This window comes from Carya illinoinensis, chromosome 14 (genome assembly GCF_018687715.1).
Source record: "Carya illinoinensis cultivar Pawnee chromosome 14, C.illinoinensisPawnee_v1, whole genome shotgun sequence".
NCBI classification, from domain to species: Eukaryota; Viridiplantae; Streptophyta; class Magnoliopsida; order Fagales; family Juglandaceae; genus Carya; species Carya illinoinensis.
Genome location: NC_056765.1, coordinates 7,708,375 through 7,731,273, shown reverse-complemented (window position 1 = coordinate 7,731,273; position 22,899 = coordinate 7,708,375). Strand labels below are relative to the sequence as shown.

General features: G+C 35.6%; 2 protein-coding genes across 2 annotated transcripts; both read right to left on the bottom strand.

Moving 5' to 3' along the window:
- Positions 1–2,410: 2,410 nt before the first annotated feature.
- On the bottom strand, positions 2,411–3,535 carry LOC122293527 (protein FAR1-RELATED SEQUENCE 3-like). Its single transcript, XM_043102093.1, has 2 exons — positions 3,233–3,535; positions 2,411–3,028 (listed from the first exon to the last, which is right to left on the bottom strand). Exons 1-2 carry the CDS (start codon positions 3,533–3,535, stop codon positions 2,411–2,413), a joined length of 921 nt encoding a protein of 306 aa, XP_042958027.1.
- Positions 3,536–9,456: 5,921 nt separating this feature from the next.
- Positions 9,457–18,325, bottom strand: LOC122294402 (B3 domain-containing transcription repressor VAL1-like). The gene is made up of 13 exons (XM_043103110.1): positions 17,923–18,325; positions 17,574–17,749; positions 16,274–16,355; positions 16,087–16,188; positions 14,903–15,510; positions 14,659–14,755; positions 14,292–14,466; positions 13,206–13,282; positions 12,661–13,086; positions 12,469–12,518; positions 10,990–11,103; positions 10,821–10,888; positions 9,457–10,399 (listed from the first exon to the last, which is right to left on the bottom strand). The coding sequence occupies exons 2-13, from the start codon at positions 17,684–17,686 to the stop codon at positions 9,654–9,656; spliced, it is 2,658 nt and encodes an 885-aa protein (XP_042959044.1). The 5' UTR covers positions 17,687–17,749; positions 17,923–18,325; the 3' UTR covers positions 9,457–9,653.
- Positions 18,326–22,899: the final 4,574 nt, after the last annotated feature.

Sequence of the window (22,899 nt, the reverse complement as noted above, 5' to 3'; positions counted from 1 at the left end):
CAGTTGGCTTTCTTGATATAAAAAAATCTTGTATGCGGTTGGAATATGAGCACAATTGGCTTTGTTGATATAAATTCAATCTTCTTCTTTCATTTTTTTTTTTTTTGCAATGACTACTTAGGAATGTAACTGGTACTTAGGGATATAAAGCTATGATTTATAAAGCTGTGACATAGAATGTAACTACCCGGTTATTGCTTTCTCGCAATTATTCTGCATGAACACAGTGTTATGGTCATTCTACTTACTTTCATGAACTGGTTTAACATTTGTGTGCACTAATTTGAGATAGATCACCTATGGCATCGAGCGCATCATCATGTGTAGTTGATGATGATTTGGAATCACCAACATGTTGGTGTGGCTTAAAAGCCCCATTAAAGACATCCCAAACTAACAAAAATCCTAGAAAAAAATTTTACATATGTCCGAAGTACAAGTACAACAATGTAAAACATCTACTTTTTTAACCTCATTTGTGTATTGCTTTTTAATATGTCATACTTTCATTTGTCAATTTGACCTTTTGTACTACAGGGAGAAGCAAACTACCAATTCTTCATATGGGCATATATATTTCAACTCCTAGAGGAGAAAACTCGTACAAGAGATAATGCAGTTTGGAAAAGGGAGGATGATGTATTGTTGCTCAATTATAAAGTTCAAAAAAAAAAAAAAAAAGATAAACTGATTGAGAAAGAGCGTGTGCTTGACAAGCAAGATGAGAAAATTCTGCTCATGGTCTTACAGAATAGATGTGCACGCATATCTTTGTATATGTATTGAGTAATCTCGATTGTAATAATTTTTGGTTGGCTTGGACCATAAATGTATTGAAGTCCAAGTTAATTGTATAAAAGGATAGTTCGGATTAATTAGTTGTAAACTTTTGGTTGTTAATAGAGATCTCAAACGGGTATTAGATTGAGATCATTTTGATATGTAAGATATGGATCGATCGATATCTTGGGATCGATCCTGGATGTTGAACATCACCCAATGTATTTTGGGATTAATTAGTTGTAAACTTTTAGTATGTAAAATATATGGTTATTGGATGTTGGACATGCAAGATATTCACCTGTACATGGTACTTTACTGGCAAACACCTAGTTTAGAAACAACCTGATATAACAAATAAATCACAATAGCATATATTTGAACCAAAATAATCATTGCTCTCACAACAAACAACCTGATATAACAAATAAATGACAACCACATATCTTTGAACCAAAATAATCATTGCTCTCACAACAAACAAACTGATATAACAAATAAATCACAACCACATATCTTTGAACCAAATAATCATTGCTCTCACAACAAACAACCTGATATAACAAATAAATCACAACAACATATCTTCAATATATAAATTTCTCCAAGCCATGGGTAAGTATAAACATCCAAAATAATAGTTGACATACATTACACCACCCAAAATTCTCTAAAATACATCACACCTCCTTCATGCCAAAACATTACCCCGTTAGCGCAAAAAATAAAAAATTTACATTACATTTCACCCCCTATCAAAAAATTTACTAACAAAATTACATCACAACCTCCCAAAGTTTAGATAACCATTATCTAAACAAAATTTTTAGTAAAAATTACATCACATCTTGAAATTGTTGTCAAAATACATAACGAAACTCCCCTCATCCATGCACTTGCTTGCAACGAAAACCTCACTTCTCCTCATTGTCTAATGCCGTTGGGTGTGTGAAAGTACTGTACTGTGTTAGAATAATAAAATCAACCTTGGTTGCACTAAGTACCTAAAGAAATGGAAAATAAAGAAATACACACCCATTAGGAAAAAATGATCAAGCGCGGCATAGGCAATATAGAACTAATGCGTCAGCCCAAAATGTACTACCTGATCAGTTTCTGGAGCTTCTGATACCTCGCCTTCCTGTGATGCATCATTAAATATTTTTCTCTTCGTCTAAATAAATTTCAAATAAAAAAAATACATATCCATTAGAAATAAATATACTTTCAATCAGAAGAAAAAAAAGTATTAACATTATATATAATTTATTACCGGTTACTTCTTTCGCTTTCTTGCTGCCTTCTTCACAGGTGGAACTTTCCTTTTCGTTAGTGGCATCCCTTTCCCTCGAACAACATGCAGGCTTAAGATTTTCTTACTCTTGTCTGCCACTATAGTCTCTTTTATCTTACTTGAACTGGACTTAAGTGTTAATCCTTTAAATTTATTCTCAAACTCATCCATGTGGCTCACGAATGCAGTAACATGGTCATCAGTAGTGCAAACATGGGTAGCTAATTTTAGACATCGTTTAACCACGAACTCATACCTCTGTGAGTCCGCATTCGATCGCAAGTCATCGTAGCTACATTTTACCACCATATATCTTATCTTTAAATACTTCCTCCATCAATCCAAAATGTACTTATCCGGCAATACATGAATCTTATTCATCTGACAAATGTTCAATGCATGCCTACACAAGATCCCTCTCATCTCGAACAATGCACATGTGCATTTGACATCAACCTCCTCCTCGTTAAAGTAAATAGTGTACTTGACGCTCTTGACATGGTCATAATTAGTGGTAATTTCATCCAAAACATCGTAGGTGGAAATGCAACCCTCCTTGCTGATGAGTATGCAGTTACATAAAATCATTCCCCACACCTCTTTTTGGACCTCTTTAAATTTTGCACTCGTATGTACCGCTTGAAACTGCTTCTCAATGCGGAATGTGGATGAACATGGGATGGTTTGGTTTGAGGAGTTGAAATCAGCTATCATCTCGAGCTCCACCTTCTTCCTGAGAGCATTGTCAAACTGGTCGACAAATTCTTTTAATGACGTACCAGAATGCACAAACCCATTGAAGAAAGCGTTCATACTTTCTGACCTCTGAGTTGTGCTCATGCCAGCCCAAAATACTCCCTTAAGGTATGCCAGTACCCAGAACGACCTCTCATTGTACAACCCTTGTAGCCATGCACTATCACTAAGTTCATACTTCTCAATAAGTTGCCCCCACTTCATTTCAAATTTTGCGCATGTTTGTGAATCATATAGGGCACTCTAGATGGAAGTCTTCAACCCAAAATTGAAGGCAACGTGAGATCCCAATTTTTCAGGCAACTTTCACATTATATGCCATAAACAATATCTATGGTGAGTGTCTGGGAATACAAGAGCAATAGCACTCTTTATTGCTCAGTCTTAGTCTATAATGATTACTTTTGGAGCCCGACCATCCATGCACTCCAACCATGCTTGAAATAACCAGAAAAAAGTACTTGTGTCCTCACTTGAAAGCAACCCAGCCCCTAACAGTATAGGCTGCCTATTATAATTTACACCAACAAACGGAGCAAACGACATACCGTATCTATTTGTTAGATATGTCGTATCAAAGGTAACAACATCGCCAAAATACTCATATGTTGCTCGACTACGTGCATCAGCCCAAAATACATTTCTCAGACTCAACTCCTCATCCACATCAATCATATAAACAAAACCATCATCCTGCGACCTCATCCTCTTGAAGTACTCAGTAAGTACTTCGCCACCTCCTTTGCCCAACCTTAATTTTCTGGCTTTGTCAATAAAATTTCAGTAGTCTTTTTCTTGAAAATCAAGATTCTCAAACCCCCTGCATCAACAACAAGTGCCCTAAAATTCTTGTTCATATGAATACCAGCTCTGTCGTTCAAATCAAGCATCCTCTGACTGTATTCGTCTAGATTTTTGTGCAATCTAAAGAATCTAGACTTTTGTGGGCTGACAGTGCTATGATTATGAGCAAGTTCAACACTGGTCAGCTCCCAAGTACCCCTCACCAAGTGAGCATTTATCCTTCATTTACAATCTGTTTTAATAGTTGAACACGGCCTTGAGATATTACTATGGCTAGGTTGGTACTTGCCACCTCGCGCACACCCAATCGTCAAATACCTCACTCTCCCATCTGCCTCTCTCTTCGTCCGTTGTGTTATAACACCAAAACCTTGTTGCTTGGCATATCTCTTATGATAGGCCATAAGCTCATTATCAGTGGGAAACTGCATACTAGGTTTGGGCTCCTCCTCAACTCGTTGGTTATTAGAAATTTCTTCATTTATATCCTCAGCTTCTTCATTCTCTTCAGAAAAAAGAGATGTACCTCCAACAGTAGTTTCACTTTTAGATATAAATGTCGCATTAGTCGATGGAGTAGTTGAAGAATTTTCAAAGCTTCTCAACTCCTCTCCAGCACTCGATGGAGGTTGTGTTATTGGTGGAGGCTAGAATCATGTATGGTGTATTCAAACAGGTAACAATGCAACCTTTTGCAAAAAAAATAAAAGGAATGTATTTACCTGGCTGGGTTGTTGCACATGGCATGACTCATCCGGATTAGTTGGAAGATGTGGCATTGGTGGGTGCTGTAATCAAGCATGGTATTAGCATCGGTAACAACGTAAGGAAAAAAAAAACAAAACTAAAATAAATGGAAAGAAAGTTCGAACCTGGTTCGTAGGTTGATCATGAACTGACTTCTCCGCATTGGTTGACGTAGAGTAGATGAACGTTGTTGGAAGAGGTGGCATTGGTGGAGGCTGTAATCAATTACAGTGTTAGAATGGGTAATAATGTAAGACCAAAAAAAAAAATGTATTGAAACAAAAAAATTGGAAAGCAATTTCTAACCTAGTTCGTTGCTTGAACATGGCCCGACTTCTTTGCATTAGTCGACGGAGGGTAAATGAACGTTGTTGGATGAGGTGGCATTGGTGGGGTTGTAATCAAGCATGATATTAAAAAGGGTAACAATGTCAGTAAAAAGAAAAAATACATCACAAAAATTTCTAACCTGGTTTGTTTCTTGAACAAGGCCCGCCTTTTCCGCATTTATCGACGGAAGATAGATGAACATTGTTGGAGGAGGTGGCATTGGTGGGGGCTGTAATAAACTTTTTTGATGTTAGAAGCCATAATAAACAGCTTAAGAAAAAAAGATCAAAAGGTTAGACAAGAATCTACTGGATCGTTTGTTGAACAAGACCCGAACCCTCTGCATTAGTCGAGGGAGGGTAGATGAATGTTGTTGGAAAATATGGCATTGGTGGGGGATTATATCAGGCCCGATGTTAGAATTGGTAACAATGCACATATTCAAGTACAAAAATTCAGGAAAATAAAGGAAGTACCTGGCTCGTTGGTTGAACATGGCCCGACTCCTCTGCATTACTAGATAGAGGATAGATGAACAATGTTGGAAAAGGTGGCCTTGGTGGAGATTGTAATTAGACACAGGGTTATAACAGGTAATAAACAACAAATGAGTAAAATCGAAAAGTTTAGAAAGCTATGTACTTGGACTATTTGTTGCAGATGGCCTGACCCCTTCGCATTACCTGGCTACCCCATGCATATGTGTATGAATTCAGAAATGCATTTGAATGCATTATAAATGGTGGGTAGTAAGTACTTCCTGGATCATAATATCCCTACAATATACAAATAAAAATACATTAACTAGTTGGAATCAAGACACATTTCTTTTATAAATGACCAATGTATCATACCTGAGTTGGTGGAATTGGTGTAGAAGGCCTAGGTGGCCTTTTATCTTCTTCTTTATCCATAACGTATTAACAACTTCAATTTTTATATCAACATTACAAGAAATAAATTAGAATAACTAATTAATACATGCATCACAAAAACGCAGCTCCACATACAGTTAGAATAAATATTTCATAGTAATGTGAAGTCCTAAACATTAATTAGTTAGGTCTACAATGATTAGAATTTAGTAATTTATTTTACAAGTTGCAAAGTGCAACTTTAGATATGTATTTTTTATTTTTTGTTTGATTTTTGGCTTTTAGCATTACATACTCTTGGCTAAATTTCTCAAATTGCCTTCAGAGCATTAATTTTTATAACTAATTAAGCCATATTACACCACAATCTTAGCCATAATATTACAATATGAAACTTGAATCAACATAATTCAAGCCATATATCAAAAAAATTCAAGCCATAATCTGACCCCACAATCAACATATTATAACACGTTGCAGAATTCATGCAAAATTATCAGAATCCACTCCATAATCTCACACCACAATCTCAAGCTTAATCAAAATTGATAGCCATATTACTTTTGTCTTAGTTTAGTTTTGAGTTGATAATATAGCAAATTTAAGGAACACCCAAATGGAAGTAAATCACTCTCGGAATCCAGGAGAAAAAAAATTACACAACACTAAAAAATACTCTCCAATAAAAAATCCACCACCACAATCACCGGCAGTTTACACAGCACTACACTCTTCCTATCAACCATCATCAGAATCCATCAGAAACCAAACCCAGTTGAGGATGGTTAAACACGACACGACCAGCTAGCATAGTTAACTCACAAAATCGGTGACCTCGAGCGCAGCCAGTAGACGGCAGACCAGACAATAGCCAGCAAACCAGACGGCAGCCGGTACGATCAACTTGAGATGACAGACGATTTTGGGTTGGGTGACCGGGAGGGGCGACGCGTTGGAGGGACCTCGAGCTCAGCCAGTAGATGGTAGACGATAGACCAGACGACAGCTGGTACGATCAACTTGAGACGGCAAACGATTTTGGATTGGGCAACTGGGAGGGGCGAAGTGTTGGAGGGACCTCGAGCTCAACCAGTAGATGATAGACGGCAGACCAGACGACAGTTGGCAGACCGGACGGCAGTCGGCAGACCAGACTGCAGTCGGTACGATCAACTTGAGACGGCAGACGATTTTGGATTCGGCGAGCGGGAGGGATGACGCGTTGGAGGGAGCATGCAAATTCGAAGATTTGGGAGGATTACGTTCATTTTATCTTACCTGGGTAAAACGACAACATTTTACTGTAGCATTTAAAAAAAAATCCATATCGGCAGAGTGTGGTGTAAGTTACTGTGCAAGCTTAAGTGTAGCGTAACTCCTACAAGATATATATTATTATAGCGATAAAAAAATAATATGGAACTTTTTTGCTGTTAATTACACCTTTTTCTTAATGTTGAATTTCTTAAAAATATATATTCTATGAAGATAAACAACCACATGATGCTGCCAAGAAATATTGGACTTTGATTCTTGCATTTTACCCACAAATTAAGAAGCGCGCACATCTTTAAATGAGTTTTTACTAGTTTAATAACGCAATATGCTATATATTTTTTTATAATTAATTAGGAATATCCAAAATATAAGAATCGCAATTTTCAAGAATGCAAATACTTTTATCCTTGAAGAATTATATCTTCTGTTTAATTTCTTCTCTGTAGTGCAAGAAATCAAGAAAATTTTGCAGGTAAAAGATTGCCTAGCAAAGAGTATTTGGAAAAACACCATGGTTTGGTGGCTAATTTCAAAAGAGTTTTGCTACACATAAGCTCACACACCACACATTTTTTTTTCTTTTTAATTTTTAAAAAATTTTGAGTTTATTTTTCTTAAACTAATTGAATTCTTCTACTAATTATCTATATACCAAATATTTGGTAAAAGAAAAAAAAATGTGGTATGTGGGCTTATGTTTGAATTCTTCATTTCGAAATTATGAAGATTTTTTTAAGAATGGAAAAATCTAAATTATTGTATGTGGTACATTGGCGAGCAGCTTACAATTACTGTACAGTTTATGTCAAACTTTTGAAATTTGACTAGGTCATTGCAGGCCATTCACGTCTCTAAGTTTATTTATTTTAGACTTACAATTGGCAATAACGAGACCATTGCAAATGCTCTAATCATGGGTACAATATTCGAATCAACGTATATATAAAGGAAAAACCTAGTGTGGCTCCTAACTTGTACTGCTACAGCATACTCTTGGGTAAATTTTTTATTTTTTTATTTAATTATTAAAAAATTAATTTTAAATATATTGATATATTTTTTTATTTTTTAAATATATTAAAAAATATAAAATATAAAATATAAAAAAAAGACTTGAATGACATCCGATAATAACTGAACGGCTTAGTAACCCGACCCATATATGAATATGCAGTCTGTGTATCAGTACATGCATGGAATTTGGACGCGTGGCAACAAAGAAACAGTACTACTGTACAGTGTATCATCAAGAAAACTTCCGGAAATATCTAAATTAATTAAAATGGATCTGTATGTCGGGAAGCCAAACTTGTTCTGAAATATCCGAACATGATGGCTTGTTCACGAGGGGTCGCTGCACATTTCTCTGTAAAATCAAAGATCAAAACGAACGTCTTTATAAAAAATCATATTTGGCAGTACTACCCCTGATTAATTTGAGACATGGCCCCCACGAGACTATCCATCATCCATGTTCTAGTACCTCATGCATGCACGAGTACTGAGTAGGAGCTGGAAGTAGCCAGGCACTTACCTTAACCAAACAAAAAAAGAATAGGGTACTGGAACAGATTCATTGGACATGTACAAAGGTGCACGTGCGTGAATGAGGTGGAACAGATAATTAATTGTGCCTGGGGATATTCTTATGGCTAATAAAATAAAATTAACTAATTAATTAAATGCTTAAAAGTTTAGAAGTTTAGAATCAGCAAGTGAACTGTATATGTATCATAATTTTGATCATAATTTTATAAAAGTAAATTTATAAATTGATATAATTTTATATGATATATTAAATTTACTTTATAATAAAAATAACTTTATTATACTCTAATACTATGCATGCACATCAAATCACATCATTATGTAAATTTACTTTTATAAGACTTTTTTTTTATTAGTACCGGATATCTAGAAACAACATTCCAACTAATCTTGTACGTGGGTGTACAGGCCATCGTCAATGAGTTTTTCATAAGTGTATCTCGAATAATTTAAAAAGAAAATTCTCCAATCTGATAGCTTTTAAATATTGTTTGTACATAAGGAGATTTAAAATTTGGACTTGATCAGCATACCTTCAAACTCAAAGTCTTTACCGCTTAAGAAACCATAAGGGTCACTTTTATAAGACTTCTTAGAGACTTTAAACAATTCAAAATCAATTCTGAGTGGAAAGAAATTGGCCTAACTGCATGCCCATAGATCTAAAGGATGATAATGCCATTGTTTCAATTATTGGCCAGGAAGAAAACAAAGCTATTTATTTAGCCGGACATTTTAAATAATACTATAATCAGAGGATCACTTTCCGCCTCTGGTGGTCATAAAAGCGGGCATCTTGTCTTGCTTGGTGGCATGAATGAAAACGATGATTGTACATGAGTTGTATGTATGGCTAGCAATTGTGTAAAGCAGGGCATGCATGCATCTTGACACGTGGCATGAACACCTTGCCTCGATCTGTACGTACGTATAAAATGTCTGAGGAATGAGGCTATAATTTGGTTTGTTTTAAAAACGTTTGCTAAGACAAGTAGGCTAGCTAGGAACCAGGAAGTGTAAAGTATAAACATGGGAACACAGAGAGGCAAGGAACAGTGTTTCGTTTGAAAATATAAAGCTAACAAACCTATTCTTTCAAAGAGCAAACAAAAAACAGAAGCTCTTCTTCTTCATGATGGAAGATGCATGGTTTCAGTCTAACTCGGACTCATGATAACCCTTGCGAATAAACAAATAAAAAAATAAAAGAAAGCTCTGCTCCATGCATGGAGAAGATCGTTTCAGTCTAACTTGGACTCATGATAACCACCATGATCTCTACTACTTTCACAGTCCCAAACCTCAGATGCAAGGCCCCCTTCATTCAACAGAGGTCTCTCGTTTTCTTCGGTAACTTGTGTGTATATACCTGGACAACCCTGTTGCTCACATGTCAAGCTTGGGACCCTTCGTTGCTTCATAAAATCCTCTAATGGAAGGCTAGCTGCTTGAACAAGGCTCAGCAGACTCATTCCCGGTACTTCCAGATCCAGTTGCATGTCATCACGGTTGGGATGGCAATTGAGGTCTAATTTCCCATTACTGGTCTCAGCCTCCTCAGCTTGATTTCCGCTGTGGCTTGCTTCATTCCCCAGATAAATCATAGGCAAATGTCCATTTCTTGATGGACCATTCATTTCTGATTCATCTCTATTGTAGTCATCTTCCTTCTGGGCAGTCTCTGCTCCCTCTGATTGACTTTTCTTCTTGCGCAGCATTAGGGTTTTAAACCTGCGCTTTACAGTCATGCAAACATTACAAGTGCATGTGGACTTGTGCTTGCCCTTCCCACTTGGGGGCTGGATGCAAACAATACAAGTGCAGCCAGGGCGGTGTCGGGGATGCTTGGTGGTGGCTCCAACTGACGGTTCACCTGTATCACCCACGTTCTCTCCCAGAAATGCAGCACTGGCCAAAGCATCCAAGCCAGAAGGCTCACATTCCTGGACTGACTTATGGCTCTCTGCACTTCTCCGCTTCTTGAAATCTGAAGAAGATTTTACAGAGGGCCGAAAAAAATCATGAAGTATATTGGAACCTATTGAGAGTAAAGAGTGTAAGCTTTAAAAGATAGTATTTCAAGTGGCAACATGACCAATTCGTGGATTCATCATAGGACTGATTTCATCACTTGCAACAAATTTATATTTCCAGAGCGTTGGGATACAAGAAAATTGTCCATCATGGCAATATGTGCACAAACAGAATCAGGTGCAAGCTATAACTAAATCACATATCAACAAAGCTGCGGTCCTTTTCATGCATCCATATACACTCAATACATTTGATGAAAACATCCAGGCACTATACATGAATTCACCATATTATTTTTCTCAAACGTCTTGCCAAAACATAATGGACAGCAGAAATTATATTATGAAGAAGATACATAGAGACCAAGGTCATACCTTTGCTTGCTTTCAGAAAATTCTCCAATTGCTTTAGACTGATCTCCTCTGGAACAGAGCAGGAGCACCTGTGAGCACATTGCAAACCTTAAGGGTATAATCATACGTGAACCAACTTCCATCCAAGGTATTCAAAAGGGGAAAGCAGAATTGCGGGATAATGTTAAACCTGTTTGAATCCCAAACATTTTCTGAACACATCCACTTTGGAGGTAGAAGAACATCCACAGGTAACCTTCGCCATTTGAAGCAATCATCACACTGAGCCCACTGTTCCCGTCCCCTGGATGAAAGTATCAAGTATATTTCAGTGCAAGATAAAAGTATTCAATACTAGACCAAATGAACACGTCCTTCAACATGCACACAGTGATCAGAATGAATTAGGGGTTGGCTCATTTGTGTCGAGTATCTTGTCCACTATAGGATCCATATCATTCTTCAAGTGCTCTTGGGCCCCATATCAAGTAGAAATGGAGAATAAGAAATTGAAAAAATCAAACACTATATAAGTATGCATACAAGTGTCCTCTAGTCTAACAACTGTAGGTGTCGTTCTTGTATACACCCTGCGTACAGGACTATGCCTACATTCTATAATCAATACAATTATTATTTACTGATAAAAAAAAGTGTGTGTGTGTGTGTGTGAGAGAGAGAGAGAGAGAGAGAGAGAGAGAGAGAGAGAGAGAGAGTTGATAAACAGAGAAGGCCATGCTAAAAGACTAAGGTAAGTGGATATTTTTTCAAAAGCTTGGGAGGCCATATTGGAAATTATTTTGTCCAAATGCAGAAATAATGCAAACATCGAAGGGACGAGATGGGGGTCAGAGAAGGGAGGGATTGGTTCCTCACTCCCTGTTGTAAATATGTCCCTGGAAAAGGGCATGGTCACCGGCATAGAAAATTTCTAATGCGTAGAAGACCTTCGCCATCCAACCCTTTAAGGGGCCATGAAACTTTTCTTCTTGATTTAAACCTGAATAAAGCAAATAGAAGGCGGTATTGACTCTTTTTGTTAATAAGCATAAAGGGTAGGAGGGGTAAACACAGGCGGCCTTCTTACCAGGGCATGACCATAGTGGCACCCTACCTGATAAGAACTGGACAGGAGGGACCTAGGCGGCGGGATGCCAAAGGTGCTCCCTCAAGTCAAGTTTAGGCTGTAGCCTAGACCCCAGCCCACTAGGGAATTCAATAAATGCTTAAGCGACTGATGCTAATAGCCTAAGGTGAATCCATATTCAGATTTGAACTCAGGACACAGTACATGCCAAAAAACCACATAGGAGTAATCCAAGGACCATTGAGCCACCACCCTTGGTGGCAGGTTGTATTGATTCTTTAAATAAAGCAAATTGGCTTTATTTGAAGAATCAATATATAATTTCCATTGACTTCCCAAAGTAGGCAATATTTTGGGACGTTCCAACATGGAACGGTTGACATACAATGGGAGATGCAGGGGGAACAAAAAGAGGTTCGAATAATATTTCTAACAAACTGACTAAAGCTCTACGGCCTAGTAAGAGGAAAAATATAAGAAAAGACTGAAAAAATTCTATCATCCCTTCAAAAGCTTTATTATTTCCTTTTCATTACCCATATAATATTATTACCTAATACCATATTTAACATACATCCTTACCTGGATGGCAGGGTAGTGTATACAGTCCTCTTTCCAAAAACTGGTGGTTCCTGAAATACATTACAATGATTCAATGATCACATCAATTACCAAGAAAATATGTTGTGACCTACTTAAAACCTATGAACTATTTATTACTTATCTTACTTCATAATAATATACAAACTACAGGACTGCCCATGATACACTTACGTCATATTCTTCGAAATCATGGCCCTCAATAGTAACAATGCTAGGCTTCAAACTTGGGGGTGGACGAAGCATGTCTTGTGCTTCTTCCCATGTAAATCTCAGCTCCAGAGCCTCTTCACTATACATTAGTAGCCTCTTACTTTTAGATCCAATATTTCGTGTCCTCTTTTTCTCTGGAATTTGCATTGGCTGCCGTGGTGAATCTTCATTCATCCTGCCCCTATAGTTATCACTATTATGCAATGCGATATCCTCATCTGCTAAATTCAAATTTTCACAGGAAGCATTTTGATGTGGCTCCTTGCTTCCTTTCATGGTTTGGAAAAGCCCAGAAAAAACACTTCCTGAAGGCAGTTTCTCAATAACACCAGACAAGGATGTTTCCCTAGAAAGTGTGTCACTGAGAAGGGCAGATGTCTGGGCATCCTATCAATTTAACAATTATGTATAAATAATATCAGTTTCCAAGCCCCATAATAATTAATATGTGATCTGAAAGTAAGAGGATGCAAGTGATGAAGTTAAATATCTCTATGAAGCTAGACCTGTGTATCTTCAGTGTTTGATGCCTTTCGAAACCCCATGACAAGTTTGCCTCCAGGATCTATCCGACTAAATGTTACTGTACCAGAAACATCGAAAAATAATGGAATAAAACATAACCTTATGCTCCAATCCTACAATAGATTAGAAATTGCAAAAGGCACATATTTTAATAAAATGAACACGTAATTCAAAACTCCTCCAGATAGGCCAGGAAAGGTGGGTTTAGGCAAATGTGAGTTCATATTTAAAAAAGGAAAGCAAGTCATCTATTGTGGAAGGGACGGAGTACATTTTAATTTCCACTTTATAAAAAGGTGGTAGAACTGTGATAAAACTAGAACAAGAACTTCCATAATTGCACCAAGATCTCTTGGTCATCAAGACGGAAATGTAAGCCTGCTTGTCAAGACATACTTGTGCCTAGAAAATTGTGTATTATATAAGCCAAATCCAATTGCAAAGTACCATGTACTACTTAAAGCAAGCCATAGATACACTCGGGTTCCATTAAAAAGGAAATTAAAAGTATACAACTAAGAAAAAATCTAGACAATACATCACTCCACAAACCAGTAATTACCAAGGACAAAGCTAGGTTAAGCTAGGCCATGGCTCTTCATAAACTCTGAATTTTTCTTCCAGGACCCCAACCCCCCCCCCCCCCCCCCCCCCCCCCCACCCACAAAAAAAAAAGGTTAGTTATAGACTTCAATGATGTATCACTGTGTCTAATCCGTTCCATAGGTATTTTCATTCAAGCCTCTATGCAAAAGCACTTGTTTAATGTATGTTGGAACTCAATGGAGACAGTATCATACACCCGGCACCAACCATAGAAATCTCAAAAGGAAAATGGCATACCAAGCAATATCCCAATGGACATTGTATCAAGAAAGTTAATTGATGGGATTATAGGCAGATCGAAAGCGTAAAAAGTTAATTCAACGAGAATGATTGAAAATACTACTTTAAATAAAAATGTTGGTGTTGCTCAAAAACTTTCTTCATCATGCCAAACAAAGTTCCAAAGTGATGTATAAGTTTTTCAAAAATCAGTCTGTAGATTCGTGTATAATGAAGCTTACCAGTGTCACCCGCTTGTAATTGCATAGACTGTATGTAAGGGGTAACACCCTCTAAAACATACATCCTGCTGTTGTTATTGGGCCAAAATCTGAACTGAAATGTCCACTCATTCCCCTTCACATTTTGAATCCTTAAAGGTAGGCCTTCTGATTGAGAAATGGGGGGAAAATAAGCCTGCATTGACTTTTAGTTTATACCCACAGCCAGGAAAAAAGAAATAAAAAAGTAAAGGGAATAGAAAAAAAAAGGGGGGGAAACCCCTCCCCCTCCCTCACCCAAAAGATTGTGCGTGTGTGTGTGTGTGTGTGAGAGAGAGAGAGAGAGAGGCAAGAACAAGCACCTAAAGAAATGAACTTCAAAACTTACTTCAGCACATGCTTTTGGGAGAACCAAACGACCAATCCGACCAGCATCACTGGCACTGAGCACTTTCTCAAACAATGGCACAATAGTAGAATTCAAACTTTGAAATAACAAATTTAAGGGAAACATCAACTTGAAATCAAAAGATGAACACTAAAATACATATGGAGACAGCAGTAGATAGTACTTCAACAAAGTCAAACTTTAATCATGGAGGAGAAAAAAGGATGTCAATAATCATGGATACTCTCCAGATAATTGCTCCAGCTCTTGGTCAGTAATCCTTGGCCAGTATCGGGGAAGTAACTGATTTTTCCCCCGTCCTTCAGTAGGAGGCCTCGCAATTCGCATCTGAGCCACACTTTTATTTGTCTCTGAACTTGCAGTGAGGCCAGTTTTCATTGGTTTTGGCAATATAGGGCGAGATCTTTGCCCTTGTTGGGAGGGAGAAGATGTTTTGCTCTGCTCCCTTCCATCTACAACCCCACTAGAAAAGGGAAGCTCAAAATTTGGAGTTCCCAAGCTCATATTCAAAGGCGGCTGAGCTAGTGATCCTTGCACATCTTTACCCTCTAATATTTGTCTACCATTGTCTGGTTTGGCAAATGTTACTAATCCAACAGATGGTTGAATCACACTTGAAAAGCCCGTGCCAACTTGAGATCCATTTGCCTCACCTCTATGAGATTTAGGCAAGAGGTTTGGTTCATTAGCTTCTTCCACTATTCTGCACAATTGCATAAGTTTTCCCTCATCGCCAGTGACCAATCTTTTCTCAACAGGAGGGGAGAGTGAATCACCAGCATTATTTACAGTCAATGAACCAAATCCATTAGGAAATTCACCCCTCCAGATCTGCATAACAAGACAATAAAGTCTGTAAAGGATATAATCTGACAGCCATATAACCACCCATTCTATTGGTGTTATAAAAGTATTGCTCATGGCACACTATTCATTTAAAATGAGCGAAATGACAAGCATCCTCAAAAAGTGACATTATCAGCAGCATATAAGCAATTCAGGACAATTAGCTTAACGTCAATTTAGAAATAAGTTCAAAAGGTCCTTCTCCTTACCATTTTAACGTACATGATCCTATACATGATAACTGACATTTACGCATCCATTTCTTCAAAGGGGAAGCAGGAGGGGGGGTGAGAAAGAAGAGTAGTATGTCCACTCAGATATTTGAACTGTGTTTGTTTAAATGAGATCTATAGAGAAAGCAGTAATCACCGGCACTAGAGTTACAACAATCATCATAACTGCAACTATATGCATATAGACACATACACATGCTCTGAACATGACCATCAACGATTGGTATAGAAGTAAATGTTTTAACCCATATAAACATAGTCGAATGAAGTGATGCAGTGAATGTAACACATTGAAACAATGATATGATATGATAATTGGTAGCCTTACCGGATAAAGTCCAGGGCCATTTGCACAGCTAATACACCCAACGCCCCCAAAGTCCAGGCACTTATACAAAGGCTTAGATATTATGCAACCACAGTGTACACGCTGCCATGACAAATTAAATTACATTTAAAAAGCTCCACACAAAAGAATCTTTAACCTAAAATGAAAGAGACCACTTTAAACTTACCTTGTTGCATAAACTGCATTCCCTCCAACCAGTTTCCTTTGAGTGGAACATATCACAGAAAACCAGATCCTCATAGGCAGATCTAAGTGGAGAGAGCAGCACATCAAGAATGAGTGAAGCACGAAATATTGAAACCAAAATGAGGGAAACAGATAAATAAATAGAATGCCATGCCATGTTCTACTAAAATTTTTATGACAAACTAAAAGAAATATAATAATTCATATTTGTTTGTATTTAACTTTTGTTATATTGAAAATTAGTAGTAGAATGTTGAAAAATGGTATTTACACTGAGTATATAGCATGAACAAAGGCAGAGGAATCAATAGATTAAACTTACAGAAGTGGAAGCAAGGTAGAAAATGCATTACAAACATCATAATAGGATAACATGAAAAATAATTTCATGATTCTTCCCATGCACAAGCAAATAATCAGTTACTAGAACATGTGCATGAACAAACACATATTGATTTTTTTTCTGAGCAAGCATTTTAAAAATCTAAATGTGCCTCCATGCTCACCAAATCCAACAAAATTACAAAAAGGAGCAAAATGATATTAATGTGAGAAAAATCGCAAGATTCGAATCACTTGATGGCTATGAAACTAATAAAAATGAAATAAATCTCAATTATTCTTAATATACGATTTTTCAAACCCATATATATTTACCATGAGCAGATCGTGTCTAATAATATAATCATCCTGATAAAATAGTATCCTTAACAGATTTTCATTAGACTAACCCACAGGACTTTTCAGCCCCCAAGACCTAGCTAATCTAATTCACTAAGTCCAATATATAGCTAGTACTGAAGTCTTGAAAACATGAATTCAGAAACTCATGGGAATAGCCAGTGATTAATTACAGTTAAATAATGAGTTGTGGTTACATTCTATAAGCCGCAATTGCAGATTTTCTTTATTTTCCATCTTTCCCATTTATTAATATACATAAATTGCGGGGATAAAATTAAAATTTTGAGCAAGCCGTAGCTAGTTTACTTATCGCAGCAGGATCAGTTGGATTATCTAATAATAGGTCGGTTAGCTACAACGGCACGATTTTCTTCATATAGAAAATTCAAAAAAACTCGAGCATTTCAACTTTTCTATCAAAAATAGAAGAACTTTAGAAGCAAAGCACCGAGACCGTCTATATGAAAAAAAACCCAATAACACACCAATTCAACACCTCGATAAACCCAAAACTTGCCTTTTCAAAATCAAATCATCCCCATAAGAAATTACATTGAATTAAAAGAGCAGAAGCAGACGGAGAAAACGAAAATTACCCGCAGTTGTGACAGAGATCGGCGAATCCACCGGATCGCAGAGGCCAGCCTGTCTTCCATTCATGCGTGGAGGTTGCTGCGCATGAAGCATTCATGCAAATCTTTGGCCCCATTAACCCAAAATCGAAATCTTCGAGCAGAGCAAGATGCAAATCCAAATCAAAACCCTAACAGCACTTCACAAATAAATTAAAAATTTAGTGAAATAAATGATCATTAGCCACAGCACGCACATGTACACAACTCTCTCCCTCACATACATCTACGCGCAACCGTTCTGAGATTCGACAGTGATTAAAGAAACACTAAAAACCACAAACAAAAATAATAAAAAAACACCAACACCAACCTCGTCCCAATCCTCGAAGACCCCAAATCTGGAAGTGTTCGCATTCACAATAGCAACGAACACAGAAACAAACCCATTTCTTGTTCATCCTCATAAGACTATAATTTTTCAACCAGTAGCAATAAATATAGCTCTGCCAAAACTGAAGATGAAGAACTACAGGGTCAACTAGGTGGAGATGACGATGGATCCCTCAGAGCGTTACGGCGGTGGTGGGGCTTTTAGCCCCCAAGAAAACGTGTATTTGATAGATAGTTCAGACAGAGGAGAGAGAATGCATGCAAAGCAACAGATTGCATAAAAATGCATGCACGACACTTGAAGACACGCCGCACAACAAGTCGTCCCCTCTCTCTCTCTACACTTTTTACTGCCAGTTCCCTATTTTCTCTCTCTTTCTTTTTCCTTCTTTTCGGACACTGATACGATGAGGATTTATAAAAGATCTCTCTGAATTCGTTAAAAGGTTATTTCTAGATTGACTTTGGGACACGTATCTTAATTTACAACATAATATTAATTGGAAAAATATAGTTTTAAGTATAATTAAGTATTAATTTATTTATTAATATAATATAATTGGTTAAAAAGTAAATTTTATTAAAAATAATATTAATTTAAATTTTAAGTATGAATGAATCAATATTGGTATACAGATTAGTACACGACTGTACTTATATATAACAAAACTCATACTAATTATGTTAATTCTCCTCCTAAATCTTATTATTTTTAGTCATAAAAGTGAAATTAAAGATAAATTATAGTATTTACAAAAAATTTTATTATCATATTTTTATTTATTTTCATCGATTGATCAGATAATATTGTAATCGATTATAGAAATTTAATAAAAGATAATTCAATAATAAAAATATTACATTTTGAATATAAATGTCGTGGCATATATATTTTTTTTAAAAATTATTTAACATTTTCTTGCTTCAAATCTTAAAATAGCAATAATTAATGTTGAAAATGGTCTTAAATTAATTGTCATAAGAAGTTTAGAGGTCTTCCTTTTAAAAGGGATGAAGATCTGTAAATTATATAACAACACGCAATGAATAAAATAGCAAGGTGGGTCCTTTAATATCCCTAACATTTTCATTATCTTATGAACAAAGCCCCATCATAACAACATTCGTAATATATTTTTGTCGTTAAATTAGTTGTAAATCATTCCCAATACGTACGTTTCTTGGCTTTTCTAGTTAATACCAAGCAAGAAATTAAATTTGACTTTGGGGAGGTAGCATTTAAGAATTCATAGTGTATATATATATATAATGAATTACTCAATGAAAGGGTTAAATGGTGTATTACAATCTCTAATAATACCGTTAAGTCATTCCATTATTGTTGGCACAACCCATATTTTATTATTTTAGATCAATGTAAATTCAATCTAATGGTCATTTGAGATTTAAGTCTTGCAATTATGGTGATCAATTGACTTTCGAACAAATTTTAACAATTCGAATAAAATTCAAATCACATTTAAGTTTATATTTGAAAATAATTGATCGATATTATAATAAGCTAACTGTTTAAAATAACTATAAGTTGTAATAACTATTTTTCCGTCGATATCGGACTGAATCATTCACTACCTTCCTATACTCGATTTAGAGATTTGAATAATGGATCATGTTTTTATTATTACTGTTTGTTCAGGACCACTTTGTAGATTTGCCTTATATTTAGGATATATATATATATATATATAAATACTCGTCTCCTAGAGATAAAACTTTATACTTTTAACTTTTAGATTGGAAGACATCATATAGAGCCTTGACTTTTGTAGTATTTCATTATATTGTTTGGCATATAATATTGACTTATGTAATTAATCAAAATAGTTATTTTTATATATTTTATTTATGTGATTGATTAAAATAATTATTTTATATTAAAAAAATTACGAAATCAAATATATTAGTAGAATGAATAAATAATATATAAAAATGACTTAATATAAAATTTTTATAATAATAAATATCGGAAAGTATATTCTCTCTCCCGAGGTCTTCAAGTTCATGCATGAACTGGAGGGAATCTTGTTCCGAACAAAACCGTAATTTCATTTCCATGCAAATCTACCTACTGCCCACAGCTTCGGCCGCATATTGCTGTGTTTTGTCTTGTATTTTTCAATCTATTATCTAAAGATTCTAAACCCCAAATATAAGGCCGTACGTAATGCTATATATGCGATATAGTAGTATTCCATGCACTTAAATGAATTTTAATTAGAAAATTTAATTTTCTATTTTTTTTTAATTTTTAATTTTTAATTTTATAATTTTTAGTATATTAATAATTGACACGTGGAGAAGTAATTTTTTCTTAAATATATTTAACATTTTTCTATTGTAATTCTCTTTTATATATCCTAGAAAAAAAAATAAAAGTGAAATTAGCAAATTATCATGAGCATTTAATTCCTATTATAAAATCCGGATTTTTTAGTGTGCATTAGTTCGTTTTCTCATGTCATGATATATATATGCATTATTTCTGTCATAAAAATCTTCAGAATCCATATCTTGCAGGGCTTCGGTACTATTTATCACTTTAATGGGCTTAACTGATTCCAGCAACTGGACTGAATTGATGGGCCTATGACAAATAAAAGGCCAGCCCAACTAACCAAGCCACACAGGCCAATCTCTTAGCACGCTATCATTCAAAACTATAAAACCCATTACAATTCCACCGTTCATTCTTAGTTAGCATATTGTTGATCACTCAACTGATCCTCTTTTAATCGCTGGATGTTGTTTGAGACTCTGGGATGTTTCAAGCATTGGATGGCTGTTGTTCTTTTGATGTGCTGGAAACTTATCCGTATTATATACTAATAATATTAAGCAAGAAGAGAAACCTTGGATTACTAAGGAATCTTTACTTCTATCTGATGTCTTGGACATGTCAACAATGCAGAATTAAGTCAGTATAGAGAAATTCTATAAAAGTAAACTCATATATTAACGTGACTTGATCTGATACATTAAATTATATAGTTATTTTTATTATGAAGTAGATATATCTTATAAAATTATATCAATTTATGAATTTATGTAATTTTCTTTATAAAACGAAAATCCTATCGATGAAAACCTATAAACAAATAATGTCATAGTTTTTCCTTTGAACTAAAAGGTTAGTTGTGATTTGAGGAAAGAGTGTTAATTTCTCATGCTTATTGCCTTACATTTGTCGTTTATATTAGCATAGTGATAAAGGCTGGTTGACATTAATGAAGAAACCCACGTGGAAAGAAATACCAGCCACCTATGGCTCTGTCAATTGCCAATGCTAACATAAGTCATTTTTATTTCAAATGATAATCTGTAGTTATCATCTCCCTTTTTCCCTCTTCTCAGTTATCATTAAATTCAATAAATAATAATTAATTGAGTTAAATGCACGTTCATGTATACATTTGTGCATGAACCAAGATGCTCCCTAAGTAACTTGGTTTCTACATGTGCATGTTTTCCATTTTACCATCTCTGTGCTCAAAGTTATACTGTTCATGCAGGCCGAATTCTTTCCTGTTTGGCTTGAAACTTAGATAACCAAATTCATCCAGGCTGTTATCGAGTTTTAACTGGATTTATCTACCTCAATATACCTGGAGACGGGCACGATATAGTATCTGGGTTGTGAGTTTAATTAAATCCGAATCTGGTTTTATTTTTTATTTAAAAAAAAAAAATCTTTACAATCTCTTTTTGCCCTACAGAATTTACAATCTTCTCTCTCTCTCTTTTTTATACATTTGTTTCATTCAACAGTACATGCATTTCTTTCTAAAGAGTTTTTTTTCTTCTCCTGCAAATTCCTCTCTTCTCCGTCTCGTCGTTTCTTTTCCATGTTATCCAGCACATGTTTGTTAATTTCCTTCTGTAGTACATGCGTTTCCTCTTCGAAGAGAGTTTTTTCCCTTGTGCAACGCATGAGTAGCCATCTGTCAGACTGTCATGCATGGATTAAAAGTGAATGGGTTTTGGTTGTTTGGACCACCACCATTGTTGTGCTTCCTCTCCCTTGTCATTCGAGGCCCAGAACCAAATCTTCTTAAACTTTTTTTTTTTTTTTTTTCATGGAATTCATCTCTGATGATGGAGTATTATCAAATAAGAAAATGCTACCGACAATCCTCCGATTGTTTTTTTGTCTTACTTAATGAGTTTGTGATTTTTATTTTATTTTTAAATGTTTAGGAGGTTTAAAAAATATGAAAAAATAAAAAATAAAAAAAAGTGGCACTAGTAGCTTATTCTCCCAATTTTTAGGATTTTTTTTTTAATTTTTATTCTTATATTTGACATAAAAATAAAAATATGTTTAGTAATTTATTTTCTTGAAAAATTTTAATAAATTAGCTTATTCGCCCAATTCATGGTACTGGGCAGGTTGCTGTCCTATTTTATCCAATGGGCCGAGTAGTTTGGATGGGTCATGGATGGGCTAGGTCAGAGGTACCTGCTACGTAGTCCTAGAATTAGGAATCAAACTAAGAAAGTTGAGACACTGAGGGTTTTTAAGGGGAGGGGGAGGAGTTTAAACATGATTTTCTGAGTTTAAACATGATTTTCTCTTTTAGAAACCATACCTTATGCCATCTAGTTCAAACAACTTCGGCAATCTCGTTGTACGCCATGGCCTTGAGAAGAAAAGAACAAATGATTTTCCAACTCTGCAAGTCTATTGAATTACCAACTCTCTCATTAATTCCACTTGGTGCGATGCTATCAAAATTGGATGAAGAACAGAATATATTGTCTCTGCAATATATTCTTGGATTGATTCATTTAATCATGCTCAGTGATTAAGGTTTTCTCATATTTTGTTAGTCTTGAATGGGAAGACATATATATAAATAAAATGAGTCTTGCAATACTTATTGTTTATTTAATACTATGTAAAATATTTATACGAAAATCAATAAATACTGAATGACCA